The 26,058-nt window shown below is 39.7% G+C and overlaps 1 protein-coding gene across 2 annotated transcripts in view; it reads right to left on the reverse strand.

The window, feature by feature from the left end:
* Nucleotides 1-26,058, reverse strand: part of ACBD6 (acyl-CoA binding domain containing 6) — a 138,612-nt gene that overhangs the window by 44,429 nt on the left and 68,125 nt on the right. For both annotated transcript variants that reach the window (XM_038413633.2, XM_038413634.2), the window contains exon 6: nt 15,742-15,831. In XM_038413633.2, coding sequence (XP_038269561.1) covers nt 15,742-15,831 — 90 coding nt within the window. The remainder of the gene's footprint in view (nt 1-15,741; nt 15,832-26,058) is intronic.

Consider the following 26,058-nt stretch of genomic DNA (forward strand, 5'->3'; position numbering starts at 1 on the left):
ATGGTGGAAGTTTTGTTTGATCATCTCTCTTTAAATAGGAAATGCCATTAATAAAAACTGTTACTGTTGGAATATGAAGCACTCAAAAATCAGGAAAAGCCAAAGTTAAGGTTTAATGCTGCTCCCTTTAACATGCATTTCAACAAAGTCTTTAATTACCACAGACCTCGTTTGAGTCGGTGAGTAGGCTGGAGAGTGAGTCAGGGAGGGATGCACAATAAGTAAGGCAGTAGTCCAGAGGCTGGACTCACTGACCTCAGAATGAGGCGGCCGGATATTGTACAGTGAATGAAGCAGGAAGCCACATACTGCACAGGGAGGATAAAAATGAATACTGAACAGCTGCCTCATTCACTGCACACTGTCCAACTTGTGCACTGGATGAACCTGTGGCATAAAATAGTGTGTGTTCACTAAAGTCAGGGTCAAGGTAATTTGAGGGAGTAACAGCCATTTAAATATCTGATATTTGTACTGGTTCTTCAAGTCAGATTCGTACTAAATCTGAATCCGACACAACGGACAAGGAGTCTGACCTACTCTCTAATCCCTACAAGGGCACCTTCTAAATAGTGTTGAGACACATTGGCTGGACAGTGTCAAGGGAAATGCAGATTACTGACCAAATGCAATACCTATCTGGTACACAGAGGACATCAGTCCTAGAGGCTGTCAAATCTGGCCATATCTATTACCACTAAATCCACTTAAAGACTAAAAATAAACAAAAAGTGTGAATATTACCGATGCATCTCTCTCAGTATAACTTTCAAGGACAAACCTGTGTCTGTACTTCAATCCTTCACATTTAAATTTAGCATGGTTTTACACGCTGCTTTCTCTGGTTTAAATATCAATGGAGTCAATGTCACAGTCTGCCTTAAAGTAACTGTCCAAAACACAGATCTACAGTTTTGACAAGTGGCCATTACTGTAATTTTTTAACATAAGAGTGTATGAACAACGCAGAAGTTTCAGAGTCACACTGGAATCTATGATTGCTATTCTGAAGGGTATGGGAATCACTGTCTCCCTTTCTCAGGACTGTATAATACTGTTTATAAATGTACCTTAATGGTTATTTACACTCTACTCCTCCAACTTTCCTCTTTCTTCCCTATATAAATACTGTATACAATAAATACAAACGTGGCATAAAGGCCATCAATCTATGTGCTCAATTCCCCATGATCCTAAAGGTCCTTCTTTGGACAAGCGAGTGATTTAGCTCCAAGTTCCAGTAAGCTGTAGCAAATTCTTCTGACCTCAGTCAGTGCTAATGGGACACAAGCCCTTGCCCTACTTAAAGGGAGACCCATATCTCAAGAAATTGAATCCAACTCTGTGCAATTTCAGTCGGAGTTGCTTGGAGTTTTTATAAACTGCACTCTACCATGGCTCTCAAGAGCCCTTCAGATATTTCACTGGTCTCCCTTCTGAGCTCTTTACGGCTTGGAAGGAACAGCAGCTAGAGTCTTGGTATACTGTACATGCCTCAGGACTCTGCCCTTAACAAGACCAAGACCTCTGGCCAGTGTCAGATAATCTGTCACTCTAAGCTACTTGTATCCAAGCCAGATATTTATTGCTATTGATCTGCTTGGTCCTAGCGAAAGACTTTTGTTCTCTCAGCCCAGGACTTTGACCTCAATTAAGTTATGAATTTCAATCCGATAGACTGCTCCACTTACCCTGCTGCTCTCCCTGACTGGATTAATTAGAATTAGCTAGGCCGGGATTCACCCTGAGCACCTCATGGATCATGATATTTTAATAATAAATAAAGAGACGGCAGCAACATACAAGGAAGGATTTTGAAAGATTGCCCATCTCAGAGCATCATTCAGAACCTGCCAATACCAATTTCTCTGCGCTTGATTACCTCATTTACTTCTTTTTACTTCTCTTCATTAATTGAGTTTTATCCCCTATTACTTCAGCTCCCAAAATGTGCCCTTCCTATAAAGGAATCAGAGAGGCATTTACTTTCTCGCACCCCTTTTCTATTGCTGTTCCCAAGTTTTACTACTGTAGCTCATCAAAACGATAGTTAGCAATAATGAAATAGTATTTAATAAAAAGAAGAGGAGTACTTGTGGCACCTTAGAGACTAACAAATTTATTAGAGCATAAGCTTTCGTGAGCTACAGCTCACTTCATCGGAAGTGAGCTGTAGCTCACGAAAGCTTATGCTCTAATAAATTTGTTAGTCTCTAAGGTGCCACAAGTACTCCTCTTCTTTTTGCGAATACAGACTAACACGGCTGCTACTCTGAAACCAGTATTTAATAAGTATTTAATAACCCAAGAGTACTGAGAAAGTATATACTATAGACAGGGAGGGAGATGGAAAGGGGATAGGACGCCTTGTCTGTAGTCATGAATTATTATTATAAAGCATCCAATATAGATTTTTCATACAGTTAGTTAATTGGCTGGTGGACAAAATTGAATGTCTCCAAGAAGGTAACATCTAACCCTGGAGAGAAAGCATATATCAATCAGTACATTTTCTGACATCTGCAATAATGCCTGTGGAACGCTCATAAAATGGGCTGAAGACCAGAGGAATTTGGTTGGCTAGTGGAAGTTTTGAACCACATGGGTCAAGACCTGTTAGCTACATTATCCTTATTACATCTCTTTCCATATAAAAGCAATTATATGCTTCAAGAAGTCAAGTTACACAGGATTATCCTGAAATGGAATTGTCTCAACCAGTCAGATCACAGACATGCTATAGAGTTACTGACCCATAAATACATACTTATTTATCAATTATGCCGTTCCTTGCACTCTGAAAGGCCGGGAGGAGGAAAGCTAGCTGATTTACATAATGGCAGTTCATTTATTTTTCAATAACAGCACAATTATGAACATTTCCATGCTCTGACTGGCCTTCAGATCTTCAAATCGATAGCCCCAAAATAAACATGGCTGCCTCAGCTTCTGACAATCTCCCTGTCATAATCTCAACACAATTTAGTTTTTAAAAAGCCATTCAGTACAGAACTATTTATAGTAACCAATCAAAGCCCTGTGATGAGAGGACGATCGTCACATTTCTGTAGGAAACTATCTTGGGATAATAAACTCCTCAGCTGTTAGCTTTACGATTTATCTATCTCAGGATAAGATTCTAATCTTCTACAGGGAGCACCCTGAAGTGCTCACTTCTTGGGTAGTTGAGGGCCTGATATTTCACAATGCAGGGCCCCTGGTAAAGCCATACACCAATTCCATGTATTATTACGGTACTTCTGTCGTACTCACTTCAACCTTAGCTTCACTTATGAGCCAATAGCCAAGAAGTAATCATGACTAGCAGTGACATTTAAAAAGAAAAAAAAAAGAAAACCAACAAGCACGAAAAAGGAATTTTTTCCCCTCCATTTAAAGTGGTAGAAAAAAATTGCCTGAATGAAAAAAAAAAAAAGATCAAAGTCCGACGTAAAATGAATCAAAGGGATGCGTACAGTTCAGTTCAGATTCTTGAATTATGACATTCATCTCTTAAGTATCTGAATCAAAGAAGTGAGTCAATCAGACATGAATGAGAGGCTACGTTTGGGTAATAAAACCATCCTATCAGTGGAAACCTATAAAAGAGGTGTCTTTCTGGAGACAGAGTGTAACATTTTAAATTCACTGAAATTCTTCTGACAAGGAGAGCTGTTTGGAGGAGCTGGGTGCAAAAATGATCAGTGTTTTAGAGACTGCCCCTCCTAAGTAGACACATAGTTGGGATGTACAGCAAAGGCAATTCCTCTAGCCCTGCAAGGCACAGCCTGGGATTAAGGAAACAATCTGAGGCTGCAAGCTGTGTCTATGACTATGTGCTCACCTGGAAAAAAGGCTCAGCTGCCAGCAGCAATCTGTGTTTTCACACCTGACTTTCCCTAAACTGGGAACATCTGAATGAGGTTTAAAGCATTTTGGACAATGACTTCACAAATTAGACAAGTGATTTAACACATTAGTCACATGGTATTTCAGATGACCCCAAGGACTGAGGGAGAGTGGGGGATGGGAGCAAAGGGTGATGAAATCTTTCACCACACTGAGATAAAGCGCATTAAAATATTTCAAAGCACCAACAAATACAAAGCATGCAAGGCCCAGAGATTCTGGCTTCATTTTTTAAAATGCATTTGTTAAGAAAAATAAATACCTAGATGGTAGATAGAGTTTTAAGACCTTAATCCTGAAATTCCTTGCGGGATGGGGCGGGGAGGCTGGAACTAAGAGAGCCGGGGATGTGGCAGCACCCCCAGGCTTGAAGTGGTTTCCTTCATATACAGGGTTTACAGTTGGGTTCAATGGCTCTCAGCACCCCTACTAGGCAGCAGTAACATGGCAGCTGTGCAGCAGCTCTCATTAACACAGGATTGGGTTCCATTTGCCCTGTCAAGGTCAATGCTTTATCTTGGATTTATATGCCCTTCACTCGATGCCTTCACTATGCAAAGTCAAGCCCTCAGGGTAACGTCGTTTTCTTTTCTCTTCATGGGTGTGTAAAGGGGAAGAAGGCACAAGGAGTCTCCTCCTCTGTCTCTGCACTGCACCACACTGGAGCTATGTGCAACGGTGGTACTTACACCTTGTACAAGGCTAAAACCAATCCTGGCTTCAGTGGATGGAGAGAGGCAGGGAAGTGGCAAAGTCAAGGACCTGCAACCATTCAACACTAGGACAACCATGCTGCCCAGGCACAGGAATGTATATAGCATGCTGCGCATCTTGGTTTTACAAGATTCACTGGCCTTCCTGAGACATTATGCCACATGGAGTTCCCACTGGAGACTCTTCCTACACCACACCCAGCTAGGGGACATGCCTCAAAAGGAACGACTGAATCTTTATCATGAAGCATTGTACAGTTATTAATCAATCCTCACACCAATCATAGGAAGTGGGTTGTGTTATCTGAGGGGGAAATCAGAAGAGAAACATGAAATAACCTGTTTGAGGTCACACAGCAAGTCAGTGGCAGAATGCGCAACAGAAGTGAGGAACTCATGGCTCCTGTCCCTGCCCTGCATTCATTCCTCTGGACAAAACTGCTTCTCACTTTCACTAGCATTCCTAATAGCACCTGCAATTAACTGGCTTTCCTAGTTTGTTGATTTTAAAATCCTTATTTCAGTTTCGGTAAGCACTGCTCTGGCAATGGAGTGCACAGAGGCAGCAGCGAGGGCCCAAAAAAGTTTCTTAGTTCTTAGATAAATAAGAACTATTGGGGTGGGAGCAGGGGTGGGCTTGCAAGAGAGATTTCTGTGTGGCAGGATGGCTTGAGAGAAAATAAAAATAAAAATCTAGAGAATAAAGCTATTTTGACACCAGTCAAGCTTTAGGCCTAGATTATTTGAAGGTAGAGAGACAGCCTGCAATCATGCCTCAAACTGCCAGGGAAGGGTGGAAGGTCATTTGACTTTCCTGCCTCCCTTCCACTCCAAAAGGCAGCTATGGGCAGGGGAAGTCTATAAGAGAGGCTACTTGGGGACACTGGATCTTGGGTAGGGTGCGGCTTCATAAATTTGTATAAATATCCAAACTTAATGAAATTTATCTGAACTTCAAACTTGTTGAGTTCCTGATCATTAAGTTACTCAACTTTAATATGGCCTAAAATTCCCCAGAAGACGCATACAACGTTCTGGCAGCAGGGGGCCTAGAGACCCCCAGACTATTGCGGGTCTTCAAGAATTATTCCTCGATTTACAGGCAATTCTATGCTGTTTGTGGTGGGAGAGAATAATAATAATAAGAATGTGGTGGATACATAAAATCTCACTAAAACAATTTAAAAAACACAGCTTCTTTCTTGAGTGCAACTGCTTTTGCTTTGCAGTGATGCTGCCCACCACACACATGCTGCCTGAATCTCAACGATGCCAACAGTTTTGCTGCATCCAGCAGTGAGACAGTAATTCCGGTGACAAAAAAGGAGCAGGCGAAAGACGAATTGTTCACATAAAGCTGTGAGATGCAGAGGAATGATGCATCAAAATCCAGCACTTTTGGAAGGAAGAGCCCTCTATTCAAACAATCGGCAGATGCTGCTCAAGGCATATCCAGAAGCTGAAGAATGAACTAAGGTAAATCGCTGAGTCGAATCTGAAGTTCTAGCAAAAAAACTTGTGAACGTTTTATAAACGGTTCTGTTGCAAAGGATTTTTCTCCCAGTAGTTAAAAACAGCATCTGCTGAGTGGTGACCACTTAGCATTCAACCTGCTGCCAACCTATATTCCACAGAGATCTGCAGGAGAGGCATGGAGCTGTGCCACTTCTAATAACTGTGTGACTGGCACCAAGTCAACGCTTTAATGTTGAAAGCTATCCTCTGTCACTAAGCAGATCTTTCCTTTCTTTCAGCTAATGGATTTCACACCCATTGGCAACAATGTCAAGAGTGCAGGAATATAAGCCTGCAGAGCCTTCTGAGAGCTGCTTATCAGAGCTTACTTGGGCGGTACAGAGAGAGGAGGGGAGAAGAAGGAAGCTGTCTTGGATAATAATTTTACAGGTAAAGGTTGCTCTCATTATTGGTACTGGAATGCCTACTCTTAGCTTTCCCTTTCCCCCACCGTTAGTTTCTTCAATCATTTGCACCATCCTGCCATGATACTGGTAAACTCTGAAGTATTAAAACCTCTTTCTCCTGCTGAAGTCTGCAGGCACAGTTAAAGACCCAATCAGAGCAAAGTGAACTTTCTGTCTTGTCTACACTATGCTTTTTGGGAAATCTACACCAGATAGCAACTGCACAAGCAAGAGTATAAATGAGACTCAGACTTTTTTACCACTGTGTCACTTAGATTTGTAGGGTTAAATGCCACAGTGGTTAGACTGCTGATGCTATATCTATAATGACAGGTTTCAGAGTAGCAGCCGTGTTAGTCTGTATTCGCAAAAAGAAAAGGAGTACTTGTGGCACCTTAGAGACTAACAAATTTATTTGAGCTTAAACTTTCGTGAGCTACAGCTCAGTTCATCAGATGCATTCGGTGGAAAATACAGCAGGGAGATTTATATACACAGAGAACATTAAACAATGGATGTTATCATACACACTGTAAGGAGAGTGATCAGGTGAGGTGAGCTATTATCAGCAGGAGAGGATGGGGGGGAGAACCTTTTGTAGTGATAATCAAGGTGGGCCATTTTCAGCAGTTGACAAGAACGTCTGAGGGAGGGGGTGTGGTGGGGGGGAGATAAACGTGGGGAAATAGTTTTACTTTGTGTAATGACCCATCCACTCCCAGTCTTTATTCAAGCCTAAGTTAATTGTATCCAGTTTGCAAATTAATTCCAATTCAGCAGTCTCTCGTTGGAGTTTGTTTCTGAAGTGTTTTTGTTGAAGAATTGCCACTTTTAGGTCTGTAATCGAGTGACCAGAGAGATTGAAGTGTTCTCCGACTGGTTTTTGAATGTTATAATTCTTGATGTCTGATTTGTGTCCATTTATTCTTTTATGTAGAGACTGTCCAGTTTGGCCAATGTACATGGCAGAGGGACATTGCTGGCACATGATGGCATATATCACACTGGCAGATGTGCAGGTGAATGAGCCTCTGATAATGTGGCTGATGTGATTAGGCCCTATGATGGTGTCCCCTGAATAGATATGTGGACAGAGTTGGCAACGGGCTTTGTTGCAAGGATAGGTTCCTAGGTTAGTGGTTCTGTTGTGTTCCTGGGTTAGTGGTTCTGTTGTGTTAATGGTTCTGTTGTTCTATAATAGTACTCCCCAATGATGGCACTAAACTGATGTGGTCAATGGCTGGATATTCTCACAAAATTATAGTGTAGACACAGCCATAGTGCCTCTGACCCTTAGCCTGAAGGTTCGAGGTGTACAAACCAATCTCCTCAAAACCTCCTTGATGTCCTCAAGTGAATGGGAAGATAAGGCACACTACAGTCAGTGCAGGAGTTGGGGGAAGAAATGCATCGGCATCAATGCCAGCTACATTTTAAAATCTACATTGGTGCCACCTATATGTATATGGGCCACTACAGGGTTTGAACTGCAAGCAGTTTATGCACCTCACTATTGTACAATCTAAAAATGGGGGTGGGGTGAAAAAAGGAGTCACAAAACATTTTTAGAGCCATGCAATACAAGGGGAAAACATAACAGAAAAAATACCAACTGATTTTTGACATATCTATAATTTCTACTTCATTTCTGGCTAATAGTGGAAATTAGTCTTCAGATAGTTGATAAAATCAACCTGTCTGTGCTGGGTTAGTACCATGATCTGCAGCCAGGCAACTACTTCTACTAAAATTGATTTTCCTTTTTGGCAACCAATAGGCCAGTCAATAATAATGTTATTTGAGAAGGATTGAGTCATGAGGGAGATGAACCTTCCCTGACATTTATTATGTTTGTATTGTCTCCATTTTAAAAGAATTTTTTCAATCAGGACGTGCAAGAAGGTATTACAAGGGGATAGCTACTTTGTGTCCTGGTATCTGGAAGCCTTCTGACTCAAAAGCACGTTAGCATCCAAACTGATAGAAAAGAGGAAGCGCCTGTCTGTTAAAGGAAGGTGGCAAGGGCTATGATAGGATAGCTAGAAAGCTTTTCTTCTTGCTAATCAAGCAAGTCCCGTGGTCTGTCCGAAGTGTACTGCCCCAACATGGGATTGGGAGGGAGAGGCAGGAGGAATGCTTGCCATATTGCTCTTGCTGGCTAATCTAAGAAGTCTTTTAAAGCAAAAAATTCCATGCAGGAGTCCTATCGCAAGAAAGACAAAACTCAAAGGGAATGGCTATTTTTTTACCTGCTGCAAATGATAACATTAAGAGGTGTGATTTTAGGCAATCATGCTGCCTAGTGGCAGCGCTCTGAAATGCCATGGAGGAGACCTAGGTTCTATCTCAGTACTGATTTCCTGATGCTAAACTGGGAAGAACCTGAAATGCTTCTGAAGCAGCATACTCAGGCCCTAGTAGAATAGGGAGGAGAAATAATATTTGTCGTCATCCTTTATCCATGCCTCTATCCAATTAAAGGGGTGGCAGTGACAAGAGGAGTCTCATAGTTCTGGTAGAGATGTGGAGAAGCATGTGAAGGAAGAACAAAACTCTGATCTCTTACAAGAGATCTGACTACTGAACCTTCAGTGATATTTCCACCAAGGCAGAAACGAAAAACTAGGGATACAAATGATTTTTCTCAGAACTGAACATTTTACTTACATCTTTATTACCTATCTGTGAACAGCATCATTAGCAAGACAAGCTACACATTGTCACTGCAGGGAGAAAAGACCTAGGGCACCTTTCACTGATATTCTGAGCAATATTAGAAACAGAATGAAACTATCCTATGTAGAAAAACTCTCTTTTATACACAGGAACACAAGGCAATGATAGAGGATTCCCCAGGTATATTCACCCTAGAAGTATGGCAGATTTACAATGCAAGTTATTATATGCAAATGGTTAGGTTAACACAACATTAGGATTAAACAGTTAAGCACTCAAATATCTGGAAATGAAAAAAGAGTTGAGCACAACTTTACCTCTGCTCTATTGGGCACACACACATACAATACAGTCTTGAATCATGATCACATCCTGTTTCTCAAGTAATATAATTTTATCTACAACCAGTGATTTAAGTGTGTATCTTCGGGCATATCTACATAGGGAATGTGGCTGCAATAGCAGTTTCAGAATAGCTCCCCATATGGACACTGTTCTGGAATAAAAGTCACTTTATTCTGGAATAATTAGTACACTCAACAAAGTGTCCACTAGTGGAGCTATTCTGCTCAATGTCCTCATGTAGACAAGCCCTAAAATAAACTAGGATCAATATAATTAAGGAATGCGTCATAATACAAAGAGCAGAGATTTGGCTATGCGCTCAACCTTAATTTTCACATTTCCTGATTTCTAAGTACTGAATTGTGCTACCTTCATATGTCACATGGATGTAGGTTATTACATTTATTTTCCTACTGTTTTAAAGAAAAAGTCACCAGTTCTATATCCAATAGGCACTTTTGTGAGCAAAGACCAACCAATTCCTAGTCTAGTCTGTATGTTTCTAGACTAAACAAAAAACAATCAGGCCAAGGTCAACTAGTGTCAGTTAGTAATGACGGTTAAGTACATATTTCCATACTTATGACCTAGTATATATCTGTAATGGAATTTATTTATTAACTTTAAAATCAAAATAACTGGTTTTCTTCATAGATGGCTTAATTTTAGGACTCAGCTGAATCCACCAAAAAGACAGTTGTGAAGAAAATCTGTTCAGTAGTTTTAAAGGTGCAAAACTTCAAGTCTGCAAAACATTTTGAAAAGTGCGGTGTGCATTTGTGGACAGTGCGTCTTTAAGTGGGCACTAATATCTTTTACTCAGAACACTGCAATTTTCAAATGGTAATAATAATAATAATAATAATAATAATAAAAAAAATTAAAAAAAAAGAAGAAAAGCTAAGAGAAAGTATATGCAAATACTGCAAAGTTTACCAGAATTATGGCATAACAGGGAAACATCCATAACAAGTTTCAAATTCCAAACCAGTCAGCTTTGCTGTATTCCTTCCTAAAAGTGTGGCAAGATTTTATTTATTTATTAAACAGGAAACATGTGACTTTATTTTACACTTGGCCAGACTCAAAAACAACCAAAGAATTTTACTCAAACTTTTCTACATAAAATTAAAGTTAACCTTTGGGCACAGGACAAAGATGGAAGATTTCAGCAGATGAATGTATGCTCTGGATAGTTCTGAGCATAAGTAACATGGGATAGAACTGGTTTCAGAGTAGCAGCCGTGTTAGTCTGTATTCGCAAAAAGAAAAGGAGTACTTGTGGCACCTTAGAGACTAACAAATTTATTAGAGCATAAGCTTTCGTGAGCTACAGCTCACTTCATCCGATGAAGTGAGCTGTAGCTCACGAAAGCTTATGCTCTAATAAATTTGTTAGTCTCTAAGGTGCCACAAGTACTCCTTTTCTTTATGGGATAGAACTGAAAGACAATTTCTGTCTTAACTATCCTGGGTTTGAGAAAGAGCAATCCACTCCACTAGTGAGGAGGAGGAAGCTCAAGGGGAGTGGACGCCAAAGGATAAACCCAGAAGGTTATTCTAAGTACATTAAACCTTCCCCTGAAGACCTACATGCAGCCTCAAATTCCATGGTATAAATGTCCAGATAAAAAAAGAAATCAACTGCATGGTGCACTCTACAGAGCTGATTCCCTCCTATTACATTACAGAGAAACCAATGTACTTTTTCCTTTATGAGAACACTTCTCTAGTGTTCCAAGAATGGATGCAGGCATGCTGCTGACTTTCAGCCTCTCACATTATCACACGGTGGCAAAACACGGTATTGCTGTTTTACACTGTATTAAATGGAAACCTGAAAAACACGAGTTAATGTTGGATTTGTATGGTAACCTGTTTTGGTGTGTCCTGGCTTTTCATGAGTGGATGGTGTTGCTGTCCCCTAACTTCCTACTGACTAGAGAAAGCTAAGAGAACAGATTTGTTAATAGCTCCAACACACAATCACCTCTATGGAGAAAATGATGAATGATGAAGTCAATGAGAAGGACATAAAGCTGGCAGATCAAGGCGCATAAAGCCTCCTAGTCAGCAGCTCAGATTAGGACCCAGTTTAGAACTGAACACTATAAGGAGCAGAGCTTCTCAAAAGCCTAGATTCTGGTATGGGATAATTTTACACAACCTGATGTTACTTGAGCTCATGTAATGAGATTCAACCCATCCTCTAATGGAGTTTTAGATAAAAGTACAGAATTTTTGCTGTGTTAACAGATTCATGCCTGATCTTCATCTTGCTTCCTCCCACTAACCTAAGTGAGTCTACAACCTCTGATTTCTATGTGACAGCATACACACATACTATTTCTCAGAACTCAATATAGCCAGTGTTTGCTCAGTACAGAAATATATCAGCTGAACAGCAAAACCCCAATGCTCTTATTGCATTTATGTTACCATCATGAAAAAGCTGTTTGTTATGCTCTCTATCATTTGGCTCATTATTAGATCAGAGTTCACCCAACCTTTCTTGAAACTGAACAGGAGTAAAACCTATATGCTTTAAAACAACATCATCCCATGTAAAAGAGGGCAAGTCAGGTCTGACCTCCAGCACTCATGCTTCATATGTACAAAATCTCCATTTTCCAAACATCTCCATTTTCCTTATTTTTACAAGACAAGGCAAGATATCCTCTAAAATAGTGGTTCTCAACTTTTCCACTCCAAGGGACTCTATTTTCCATACTGGGACCTCCCCAAGACACCCCTCCCATTAGGGATATGGGAACAGCAAGGTGGTTATGATCTCTTGAAACCTGTTTGCAACCCCATGTTGAGAGCTCTGTTCTAGAAAGCACACGTTCTACAAGCAATAATACCCTACAAAGAGGAAGCTATGACTGTTTCAATAGAAATAGAATGTTTCACTTTACTCACAGATGGATGAAAAACACCAACATTTATTCATTCATCAACAGATTCATTCATTCATACATTTTAAGGCAAGAAGGGGACATTAGGATGATAGGCTGACATCCTGCATAACACAGGCCAACTACAATGTTAAGATCAGGCTCCCCTTTACTTCACTATTCAATAAATACAGATATTTCTAAACGGAATGTCTCAGCACTGGGAAGCTGCCTTTGGAAAGATCTCTGGATTCTGGGTGTTTCCAGCACAGTTCCAAAACACCACCCAACCACCCACTTAGAAATGGCCTTTGGCTCTGAGGATTTAGGTAATTCGCTTACATAAACGTCCCTTTTCAACATAAAGCAGGGAAGTTCTTGTGTTTCTGCTCCCCCCTCCCCTATGTCAATCACTTACAGCCTCTTTTCAAACATACTATTAAAGCTAATTATGGACAATCAAAGAACTCAATGGATGCAGGCTTTCAGTGGACAGCAATGAACTGCCTCTTTAAACCCACAGCATCATTGTTTTTAAAGGACAGTCAGTCAATCTACTACTGCACTCCAGGAGCTTTGTGCATACTGCAGGACCAATCAGCACCATGGAGTCTCTCCCCACTTACCTGCCTCAAATACATCAGTGTATGTAATAAAATAATAAAACAATTACAGTATTTACACTTATATAGCACCCAGAAATCTCCAAGTGTTTTACAAAGATAGTTATTGTTCACATTTAGAAAACAAAAACAAAGGAAAAATGGAGACCTGGCTCCAGGTCACCCAGCTAATTAATGTTAGAACCAGTAAAACTAAGGAGTCCCAGTGACCAGTTGCCCCATACTCTAACCCTATACTATAACCCTGACGCTACATAAGAAACATAGGAGGGGAAAAAACATACAGTGCCTGCCTAATGAAAAAGCACAGAAGCAGCTAAGGAGGGGGGTATTATTTTCTAATATCCTAGAAAGATATTAAAAACACTGCAGACAAAAAATAAAAAGGAAAAAAAAATCTATCATATAAGCTTCCCCCTCTACTGTCTGTTGCTGTCATTCTCATGCTACCAAATCTATGTCTTATGCTGCCTGCATTTAATACGGCTGTATGAATGAATGAAATAGGAAGATATCTCAAGGCATGTAGGGTACTGTACAAGGTTTCTACAGAGCCTGTCCCCCAGGCTGGAACCTGGCAGACTGAGAGCTATGTGTAGTCTGGAATGTGAACTTCCAGGGTTAGCACATGATGTTAAAATAATAGCTCCACTAATGCAAGTCACTAGAGATTCTCTTATACTTAACCTCCAATTCTTTACAACCCACACATTAACTGACAGTGCATTTGGTAATATATATGAGCACATGCTTCATGTTTATGACATATTTGGAAGCATAACTTTTTTTCTCTCTCTTTGGTTGCTCCTCCAAAGAATTCCCCATAATCCTGGGTTTTAGACAGTACTTCCTTTAGGGAAAAGGTCCATGTAAAAAGTAACACTGGGTCATGAAATCCTGAAAATGTTATCACAGTTTATAGAAAGGCTGAGGAGAGAGAGAAAATAAAATAAAAGTCTAAGAATTGTCTGCCTTCTCGGAGAATACATCTATGTGCAAAATAAGACTTTTAAAAAAAGGTCTCCTTTATTACCTTGGTGGGGGAAAAAAAAATCAAAGATTGATTTTCTTTCTATAGCTATTATTAAACTTTTGTTACTGGACAAAAATAATTTGGTTAGAAAAAATGTACAATACATTAAAAAAGGAGAAAAAAGTAATAGAAAATGATGGTACAGAGAAAATACAGATTATTCTCCTCCAGATAAGGAAGTCCTCCCCAAGTCATACTTTTACAGCTAAAGACACTCTTGGTGCACTAAGAGATGTGAAATACAACCATCAGAAAGAGATGAAGTTTCAGGGACCATTATTCCAGAACTCCAAGCAGCAGATATCCCCTGGGGTCACAGGGTAAAATACAAAGGCAAACATGTAATCCCAGTTCTCCCAGTCTCAGAATCATGCTATTTTCAAACATTCACAGACTAACATATCACACACGATTAGAATAGCAGGTGCGGTGTCCAGTCTTATCTTGGACCAAGGGAAATCATGGACATAGCTCCAGCATCATTCAGTATAATTACTGACCCCTCCTCCACAAATCTACCTTTTTTTCAAAGGTGCACAAAGGATCTTTGAAAAAAATCCTCAAACTGTCTGCATAACAGAAACCTAGGAATCATACGCTCAAAGAACCACAGGTCCCTGCCTAAACCTTCCCACTGATTTCAACGGAACCAAGCAAGTTCTCTTAATATGTACCCTTTTCACGGCTCTGTCCATAGTAGGGCTTGTACCAGTATTTTAAACATTTTTAAAACATATTTAAATCTTAACCTAGTTACTTCCACCATCACAATATTACTGCTGAATCAAAAAACCTACAGGATAGCCTATTGCACTACTGCAACATATGTGAAGTATTTCCAAAGCACTTATTGGGATACTGAAAGATCATCAGTTTGGGCTAGCAGAGTTCTCAAAATATACACACGTACACATACAGACTAGAAAGGGAAATGATTCAAGCAACAACCATATTGGAAAACAACTGTCAATCATGGCTCTAGGAGAACCATGATTGACAATTATTTCTGAACATGATCACAGCTAGCAAGGTTCAACCCTTAATTACAACAGGATTATAAATCCAATCTATATTATAAAGTGAGATCCAACTGTAACAATGTCAAATTTCAAACATAATTTAAAGCACCATTTAGAATGCTTTGTTTAAGAAATGTACCTTCTAATAAATGAATGTTCTATTATGTTCTACTGTTTGGCAAACAGGTTTCTTCCTGCAGTGGAATTTTCTTTAGTTCACTCTCCAGTCTTCAGATGCTCTGCTGATACTACAGGATATTAAGGAACTGGACAGAGACTACCAAGTCATTCTATCTAAGCCACCAAACGTTTAGTAATAGGAAATATCTCTGGTCTCACCTACCCAAGTCAGATTTGAACTGATCACCAGCAAGTGAAAGACACTATTGCAGGAAGAAATTTCATCTGTTTTTGTATTTGGTTGTATGGAAAACTGTTTTTAATGGGTATATTCATCTCATATGTATCGCTTTAGGTGGCCTCCTCCATATTCAATACTTTGAAAGAATTTGCTTTGGAATCCTGATGGGACAAAGTATGAAGTGTTTGATAAAGATACAACACCATGCACCATCAAAAAGCAAGTTTTCCACCCCTTCCTTACCTGGCTGTTAACATCGGCTGCATGCTGTAGCAGTACCGAGACCAGCTCCTTGTGTCCTCGGTCACATGCCCAGTGGAGCAAAGCCCTGCCCTAGAAATATCCAAAAGAAAAAGAATGAAGTCAGCTGAAGCTATTGTAAAGAGACTCAAAGTCCTACTACTGGAACCCTGGATATCACGAACAACTAAAAATTGAACATTAAAAAAACCACAATCAGAATGGCCTATAATGTGCTATTCATTCTCACTTGTATGTTTACACAGCAAGGTCAGGAGCATCAGCCATCTGTTAGAAGGGCAACACAGGGCCTGATTCTGCACTCCTCTGCACCCAAAACTCCAACTCAAGTCAATAAAAGCATAAGGAAGAATGAAGAAAGCAAGAGACCAGAACGTGGTCTGCCTTCTAGACAGCTTTAGAGTTTAACTCTGCACCAGTGACTTTAACAGGAAAGGGACTCTCTTAAGGCTAAGATTTTTAAAGCTGCCTAAGGCATTTGAACCCTCAGTTCTCATTAAAAATAATGGGAACTAGGCATCCAAATCCCCTGGTGGCTTTGCAACTCTCAGCCTAAGTCACTATGATCTGGGCAACAAGCTGTCATCAGATCAGAAAAATTTATGTGAATATTTTCTTTTGTCTACTCTACAATCTTCCTTCTTCCTTCCCCACACATTTCTGCATCTGAAGTCACGGGGCACACCCCCAGAAAGAATTTGTAATGACTCCTCCTCCATTAAGGTGGGTGGCAATCACTAGTGGAAGTTCAAATCCAACTATTTGTTAAGAACCTGGGAAATAAGTAGCTCAGCACCCTTCTGAGGGCTGATTGACATGCAGCTTAACACCCTGCTATAGGCAGGGCAGGGCAGGGCAGGTTGTCATGTTCAGAGAATGAAATGTTTTTTCCACATTAAACTCAAATCTCATCTTTATGCCAGTTTTAACAGGGATGAAGCAAATATCTGGGGCAAAAGATGGAATTAAGTCAAAGGAGCACTTCACGAAAGCCTTTTTCTCCCCTTCTATCTCATTCAAACTCTTCCTGAGATATACATCTTAATTCACCCAATTAAAGGAGGGACTAGTTCTGAAATGGGCAAACTACGGCCTGCAGGCCACTTCTGACCCACAGGATCGTCCTGCCCGGCCCCTGAGCTCCTGGCCCAGGAGGCCAGACCCTGGCATGGGCAGCATTCTGGGCGGCAGGGCTGCCTGTTCATGCAGGGCAGTATGGCAGCGTGTCTGGCTCCAGCTGGGTGACGCAGTGGTCAGACATGCTGCTCTGAGCAACATGGTAAGGGGGCTGGGGTTGGATAAGAGGCAGGGAGGTCCAGGGGGGCAGTCAGAGGACAGGGGGTGGTTGGATGGGGCAGAGGGTCGGGGGGGGACGACAGGGAACGGTTGGATAGGGCAGATGTTCTGGGGGGGCAGTCAGGGGACAGGGAGTGGGGGGGGACTAGATGGGGGTGGGGTCCCGGGGGGGCAGTTTGGGGCGGGGGTCCCAGGAGGGGGCAGTCAGGGGACAAGGAGCGGGGGGGGGGGGGGGGGAGTTGGATGAAGAGAGAAAGCACTCAGCAATTTAAAAGTCTTAAAAAGTTTTCCTTACTTTGTCTTTTGTGCAACAATTGATTCATCTCTCTATCTGTGAGAACCTGCTTCAAGTAATCAAGCACTAGATGTTGAAAGGGAAGTGGATGGAAAATTGGGTTGTACAGATGTCCTAAGCATTCTGCCCTAGAAAGGGCACTGCTGCATGCCTCAGCTAGGAGCAATTTCATCCCCCTTTGTTCATCCCAACCTACCCAACCGAAGATGAGCCTGTGCCATGAAATCCTGATCTGGATCTGAACCTCACCAAAGTTTGGGTGTCCACATACAGAGTTTTAGTTTGCCCTGTAGAGGGATAGGGAATAGCTGCAAAATCCGGAGTATTCTATTTTGGGGTCTCGGTTTAGGCTCATCTCAGAGAACCATCTCAACACAGGACTGCCCAGGCTGTGAGCGGTCTTTTTTTTTTTTTTTTAATGTTTACATTTGGATACCAAAACACAGTTTTTCTGCTACTGTTTCAAGTGTTATTCACTGCAATAGCCACACTTCCCACTAAGCTTGGGAACCTACACGAACAGAATCCAAATCCATCCAAAGCAATAACAGAGCCTTTTAATGAATAGCACTAAAACATTTCCTATCAACTACAGAAGATGTTATAAATTGGCATCTTTTATATCTTAATTTAAACAAAAGAAAAAGTAGATGATATTTTTAGATGGCAGTTGTTCTACCCTGGCTATCACTTGTACTTCCAGCTTAATGTGTACACTTTATAGCTGTTACTTTAAACTACCTGTTAACATAAATTTCTCCAGATTTAATATGGCGTGTGACACGCCTGCAGAAGGATCTTTTAAACTCATGCTGAGGTAAAGCAAGAAATCATAATGCTGCCTTGTGACATTTTCACAACAACTTGCTTTTTCTAAGGTACCACCCAACACACTTGTGGTGCTTCAAAACCAAAATAGGGTTAACCCAGGCTATCCCTTGACATATATCTTCCAACATTGCAGGAGGGAACAAAGTGAGCAACTCACTTATCTATTAATAGGAGCCATGCGCCAGATGTCGTAGACACTGTGCCAAAAATTTACTAGTAGAAGGGGGATAGGAAGATACCAGTGACTAAATCTCTCTCACTTTTCATGTTGGATATTTTTCAGTAGGGTGGCAGATTTAGAACATTATTTTGAGTCAGGAAATGTGATCTCAGACATTAGGCATTCAGCTTTTTACCACACTTTTTGACCCAGCAAGTAATTAACTTTTGTAACACATTATTTTAATGGTACACTAATTAACCTTGAATTAGAATGAATTCTCTCACAATTACTTTCTATGGAAGCACAGATTACATTGATACCCACATTAGTATCATTTAATGATTAATGTTCCTGCACTCAACATTACAGTGAAAGACTGAAAGGAGGAGAGTAGAATTTAACAGATTAGTAAATACTGATAGACAAAGCATTTTAAATTAATCTCTGATCCACTACATTTTAGATGTGGGATTTGTACTGGACGGGTAATCCAAATTTCTCTGTGCTATAAACATTTATTCTAGGAGATAGAAGCACTTTATTTACAAGATGCAAAGTTCCCATGAATACTTCTTATTAGGGCTGTCAAGCGATTAAAAAAATTAATCACAATTAATCACTCAATTAATCGCACTGTTAAAACAATAATAGAATACCATTTATTTAAATATTTTTGGTGTTTTCTACATTTTCAAATATATTGATTTCAATTACAACACAGAATACAAAATATACAGTGCTCACTTTATATTTATTTCTATTACAAATACTTGCACTGTAAAAAAAAAAAGAAATAGTATTTTTCAATTTACCTAATATAAGTACTGTAATGCAATCTCTTTAGCATGAAAGTTGAACTTACAAAGGTAGAATTATATACAAAAAATACCTGCATTCAAAAACAAAACACTATAAAACTTTAGAGCCTACAAGTCCACTCAGTCCTACTTCTTGTTCCGCCTATCGCTCAGACAAACAGGTTTGTTTACATTTACATGCCAGATGTGCTAAAGATTCACATGTCCATTCATGCTTCAACCATCATTCCAGAGGACATAAATCCATGCTGATGACGGGTTCTGCTTAATAACGACCCAAAGCAGTGCGGACTGACGCATGTTCATTTTCATGATCTGAGTCAGATGACACCTGCAGAAGCTTGATTTTCTTTTGTGGTGGTTTGGGTTCTGTAGTTTCCGCATCAGAGTGTTGCTCTTTTAAGACTTTTGAAAGCATGCTCCACACCTCATCCCTCTCAGATTTTGGAAGGCACTTCAGATTCTTAAATCTTGGTTTGAATGCTGTAGCTATCTTTAGAAATCTCACATTGGTATCTTCTTTGTGTTTTGTCAAATCTGCAGTGAAAGTGTTCTTAAAATGAACATGTGCTTGGGTCATCATCCAAGACTGCTATAACACGAAATATATGGCAGAAGGAGGGTAAAATAGAGCCGGAGACACACAATTCTCCCTCAAGGAGTTCAGCCACAAATGTAATTAACACATTTTTTTAACGAGTGTCATCAGCATGGAAGCATGTCCTCTGTAAATGTAAACAAACTTGCTTGTCTTAGCAATTGGCTGAACAAGAAGTAGGATTGAGTGGATTTGTAGGCTCTAAAGTTTTACATTGTTTTGTTTTTGAGTTCAGTTATGTAACAAAAAACCTACATTTTTAAGTTACACTTTCACGATAAAGAGATCGCACTACAGTACTTGTGTGAGGTGAATTGAAAAATACTATTTCTTTTGTTTATCATTTTTACAGTGCAAATATTTGTAATAAAAAATAATATTAAGTGAGCACTTTACACTTTGTATTCTATGTTGTAATTGAAATCAATGTATTTAAAAATGTAGAAAAACGTACAAAAATATTTAATAAATTTCAATTGGTATTCTACTATTTAACAGTGTGATTAAAACTGCAATTAATTTTTTTAATCACGATTAATTTTTTTGAGTTAATCATGTGAGCTAACTGCGATTAATCGACAACCCTACTTCTTACATATAACATAACTGTGATTATCTAATTGTAGTGGGATAATACCATGTAATTACAGGACGAAAATATGATTATTTCTATCCTTTAAACCAACATTTATGTTCTAGATTTGCACCTATATCATGTTGTTCTGTGATTGTGTCTTATCTTCAAAACAAGAAGAGCGTGACTTTGTCAGAACTGGGCTTGGATGAGACCATAAAAGAAAACTCAACACTTTGCAACAGTAGTCCTGGCAATCCAGTAAATTTAGCAGTTCTGAATGACTACAAAACCAACGCCCAAGAAGCTGCTGCTGGAGATCCTTTCTTTTGGATGAGATGGGAAACTGAAGTCAACTGATTATCTGTAATCATTAAAAATCTTGTGCTTTTTGCAAGAATATGGATTTGAAGCCTTGGGCCAGTTTCACTTCGGTTAATTGTGACAGAATGTACTTCTGTGTCCACACCCTACACGCTATTGTGATAATCTTTATACAAAGTATGCCCTGTGAAATATCATCTGAAAACTCATAATTTGCTGGTCAACATTATCCTGATAAAATGTGTGGCAACACTGTATGTGGAGTTATAAGATTTCCCCGTACAATGTTATTAATGATGTTCCAAACCATAGCAGAAGTTGGCAAACAGGACTGTCTTAAACAAAGGAATATGTGCTCTGCTTAATGTGGATTTAAGTAGTAAACAAAATCAAGCAGGAAATGTAGACAAAGAAACCTCAAACAGGTGAAGAAAGCATTAGGGAATATCCTTTCCCATAAACTTTGTGTCTCCAGAATCTCACCCGGAAATGTTTTCCAAGCGGGGGACTGACACTATAAAAAGGAGGGACAAACACCCAAGAGACCCCCTCCTCTGTCTCTGTCCACTGATCCACTGCATCAGAAGGGACAAAGGAAGCAACCATTAAACTGGTGAAGGGGTCCTGGCATAAGAAGTTTGGTCAGCAAGACTGCTGAGAGCAACAGGTAAGAAAAACTTTGCTTGAATTCACCATACTTTGTTAAATCAGGCACCAGCTGCATTTTCTCTTTATTTTTCTTGTAACAATTTCTGACTTTTATGCCTTATTACTTGTATTCACTTATAATAAACTTGTTTTATTATTTTATCTGTGTTTAAACTGAAGTGTCTATGAAACTCCAATTGGTGTAACAAGGTGTGCATATTTATTTCTATTAAAGAAATACTGACTTTATATGAATTAGTATGGTCTAGGAGCGGGCTGGGCAATACAGGACATACATTTCTGGGAGAAAATCGAAGACCAGGAGTGTGTTGGGGTCACTCTGCAGTACAACCAAGGCTAGGGGGAGGGATAGCTCAGTGGCCTACTAACCCAAGGGTTGTGAGTTCAGCCCTTGAGGGGGCCATTTAGTGATCTGGGGCAAAAACTGAGGATTGGTCCTGCTTTGAGCAGGGGGTTGGACTAGATGAGGTCCCTTCCAACCCTGATATTCTATGATTCTATATACTAACGATAAGAGCCATGGCTAGCTGGCTGCAGCTCACACAGACTTACCTAGGAGTAACTTACATGCTGGAGACTGTTTGTGAGCAGTCCAGACTGGAGGCTACCGCAGCAAAACATTGTAAGGGACATCCCAGGTTAGAGGGCAAGGGTGACACAGCTACTCAGTCTGGATTGTACCCTGGGTATATCACAGTCATTATACTCTGCTTGCTATATTTCCTATGCAATTCCAAATGGACACAATATTTTTCAGTTAGTGACCTACATTGTTCTACACTGTAGCTGGGTGCTGTTATAAAAGCTGTCATATTCCACCCGAGAAATGGTTGCATTCTAGTAGCAGGCAAACAATCCCTAAATACGGCCTGTAAAGCACTATGGCATCATTCTGGATAAATGTAAATTGTTAAAATATAATAATTTACTTTTGGACCTATACAAGAATAATTACTGAGTAGTCTGCAGAAGCATATCGTTGCTATGGAGGTAGATAGTATCTACAAAGGAATCCCAATATTGTTACTACATAATAAAGAGTACTTCCAAGATAAATGTGAATTGAAGTGTTATCCGGAAAGCAAATTCAAAATTATGAACATTTGGAGACATAAAAAAATCAAGTTAAAATGGTAACAGCTATAGCTATAGCTAAAGAATCAGGAAAAATCTATTTATCATCTTTGCCTATCACCAAAAAAGCGTAGCAATAGACGAATCAGCTGTAAACAGTGGTAATACTGGGCAACGTGTGGATCTTGGATATCGGCTATGCAATCTGTAAAATCTTCTAGTCTGCACAGTAGTTAATTTATAAGAGTCATTACACAAGTACACCCTGCACGCTAGGAGGATTTTCCAGACCATACACATTGGCATTTCTTGGAGAGTCTCCTCCCCTCCATCAAAACTTCATTATGGTACCAATGTTTATTGGGCAATGCTTAATCACAGATGTGTTCAAATTGGCATGAGTAATTCAGAATGTGAAAATATATGCTGTAGTGATGTCCTTCTTTAATTAAATGCAAACAAAATCTAAGATGCCTATTTTTGTTGTTGTAGCAGCACAACAGAGGATACACAGTTGTTGCAGAAGTTATTTGAGAGAATGCAGTTTTCTCTGCCCCTCAAGTCTTGAATAATAAGCATAAATTTAGCCCCAGTGTATTGACCCTGCCTCTTAAATCTTCCATGTCTCGCTTGGATTACCATTGCCAGCTTGGCCAGCTTCTGTAGCAGTTTCTCAAGCCAACAGCATATAAATTTTGTTCCATCATGAATCACAGGTTGTTCAAACACAAAGTGGGGGAGGATGGGTTACCTCTCAAATATTTTTTTTTTAAGTCCCAGTAGAAGCATGTAGGGGAACAGTCTTCATTGCAATTAACCCAGACAGAGAAAGAGGACTATAGCTAAACTGAATGGATGTCTCAGCATAAAACTGATTTGGACTCTAATTGCTTTCATAAACCTGAAAACGGTGTGTGTGTGTGGGGTGAGGTGGGGTGGGCAGTAAGTGTATATGTCAAGAAAGGTGCAATAGTTCTTAAATGACATTCTTTTCCTATCGTTCCTAAAAATATCATGGAGCTATTTATGTTGGGAGCTGGAACATGATCCTTTTACATTTAAGGCTCCAACCCTGCACGGACAATTTCAGAGAAGCATGGCTACACTGACACTGCTCTCAATACAGGAGAGGGGATTACGGTGGCATGAGGCAGATGCTCTTTGTTAAAGGCTTTGCACCCGCTTAAACACAGTGCAGAGGAAACATTTATTTGTTTTCTTGGATTTCTACAATAATATAAAAAAGGATGCTTCTATCCAAAGCTCTATGTGCCCTTGACACAAGTTCCCAAAACAAAAATAAAATAAAATTGAACAGCTGAGGACACATTTTAGGAAGATTTCAATGCCTTTGAAAATAAAACAAAAACAAAATAAAGCTGGAAATGTATTCTTGTTAAAAAGGCACCAAAATCTCTTTCCTATCAGGATATGCCATGAACTCTAAGATGACAAAGTAGCTAAAATGTGACCCTATCCTTTATTTATTATTTCCCTTTGCATACAACCCTGTATACAAGGAACCAGTTGCTTTCATCTGTGCCTATATCTTTTAAACCAACACAACCTACGCTGCTGAATTTCAGGCAATTTAGAAATAGTGAATGGGAGCCTATACATAATAATTGTCATCAGACACTTTATATAATCCTCCAGGACTTTGCTTAATTCAATCTGAAGTTTATTGTATCTGAACTATTAGCCAGTATTCTTGTTGGAGAACTGAGAAAGAACAACATATTATTTTCTTTACATGAGAAGACTGTGTATGTAATTAGATTTAAAAAAAGACAAATTCTATATGGTTTATTCTAGTAGATGTGGTTAGCATAGATTTTTAAAATATATTCATTTCTAGCACCCTATTCTGAAATTGTTTTGCTTGTAATAAGTATGACTTCTCACGTTATGTACGTATCACTGGATTTTTATCTTGTATTTCCAAATTGGTAGGAATTATTTGCACAAAATGGAGAGGATATAATTATAAACATTAATACAGTATGTGGAAAAAATTGAACTGTTTAAAAACTCGTACAAGAAAAGGATGTGCACAGATGCATTACAAAATTATGCACTGTATAAGCAAATTCTATTCCGTAACAAGTTAATTCCTTAGGAGCTGGGTTTATTTGCATATATCTGTACTTCTATTTTAAATTTAGGAGAGATACAAGGTAGGTAATTACTTTTATTGGACCAACTTCTGTTAACCAGGAAACTAGGTTATCTTCCCCAGACCTGAAGAAGGGCTCTGTGAAGCTCAAAAGCATGTCCCTTCCACCAACAAAAGTTGGTCCAATATAAGATATTACCCCACCTACCTTGTCTCTCTCAAATCCTGGGACTGCATGACTACAACAGTACTGGAAACATTTAAAATGTATATCCATTTAAAGCAACAGTGTCAGGTTGGTTCAGCTGCACAAGAGATGTATCTTTTGGACTTGGCTGGACACATTTGCACCATAACACTAAAATGATTAATAAAATTATCAGATTATATCTGCATATGCTTTTGGCCTACCAAAGGTCCAACAGATACTATGTTCTAAAATACTTCAGCTGAGCTGCAGGATAAAGAAAACAAATTAGTCTCCTGCTTGTGGAGAAGGAATGTGGTTTTAAAAAAACAGCAGTCGTGTTTTCAGCTCATTAAAAATATAGTGACATTTTGGTATTCATGAAAATGGGGGACTAATAGTACCATTTAGAACCAATCATGGGGTAGATGGATGCTAACCAAACTTCATAATGCTCTGCCAAAGCACTTGTATGCGTAACCAACAAGAAGGTCAAAATGCCTGAAGCTGCCAGTCTTGTCTATCCTGGGGTTTGGACCAGTGGCAATTTGTCTGTGAAATTCTCTAATGTAGACAAGGTTTCAGAGAAGGATTTCATAATATGGTGTTGAAAAGTCGTCTTGATGATGAATAGTAGACAATGCTTACTAACTGCCATATGCAAAGAGCTGCGTAATTTCTATACATTTCTTCTCTCACTGAAAGATGCATCTCCTTTGAAGAAAACTACTCCGGGTTGCATCCTCAATTTCAACTGAGATATACTCACTTCATCTGGAGATGGGGCAAAGGAGCCTTTCAGCCAAAGCTGGGGCCCTCCAGCAGGGCCTGATTAACCTTTTGTGGGCCCTGGTGCCAAGCATATTTGTGGTCCCCCATGTAGTCATTGTGGGCTCCGAGTGTGGGCCTGGTGTGGCAGGGCCATTGGTGTCATAGTATACCCAGTACTGAATCTCAGAGACATTTTTCATTTTGATCACACACCTCTGCATGGCTATATGCACTGCCATATTACACAGTTCCCTCAGCCCCCAGTTTTTCTCATTGAGCTGTACACCCATGTGGGTTTACCAGTGTCCACAGTGAGCAGAACTTTCATAGTGATCAGGGGAAACTCCCCACAGATTTATCTCTTTCAGCATTCAGACCTTCTATAGCCATGTCTCCAGTACCACCCTATGTCACCAATCACTGTATGTGGTTCTGGTCTCAGCTCAATAAAGTTCCACAGCCAGCAGATAGCGGATTAATTTTGACAAATATCTCCCTCAGCACCCATCCTGCAATTTGAGCAAGCCACTTGCAAACACCATTTCCCCAAAGTGAGGACTTAGCTCCTGGGAACCTGAAGTCA

The sequence above is a fragment of the Dermochelys coriacea genome, chromosome 8 (assembly GCF_009764565.3).
Source record: "Dermochelys coriacea isolate rDerCor1 chromosome 8, rDerCor1.pri.v4, whole genome shotgun sequence".
Classification (NCBI taxonomy): Eukaryota; Metazoa; Chordata; order Testudines; family Dermochelyidae; genus Dermochelys; species Dermochelys coriacea.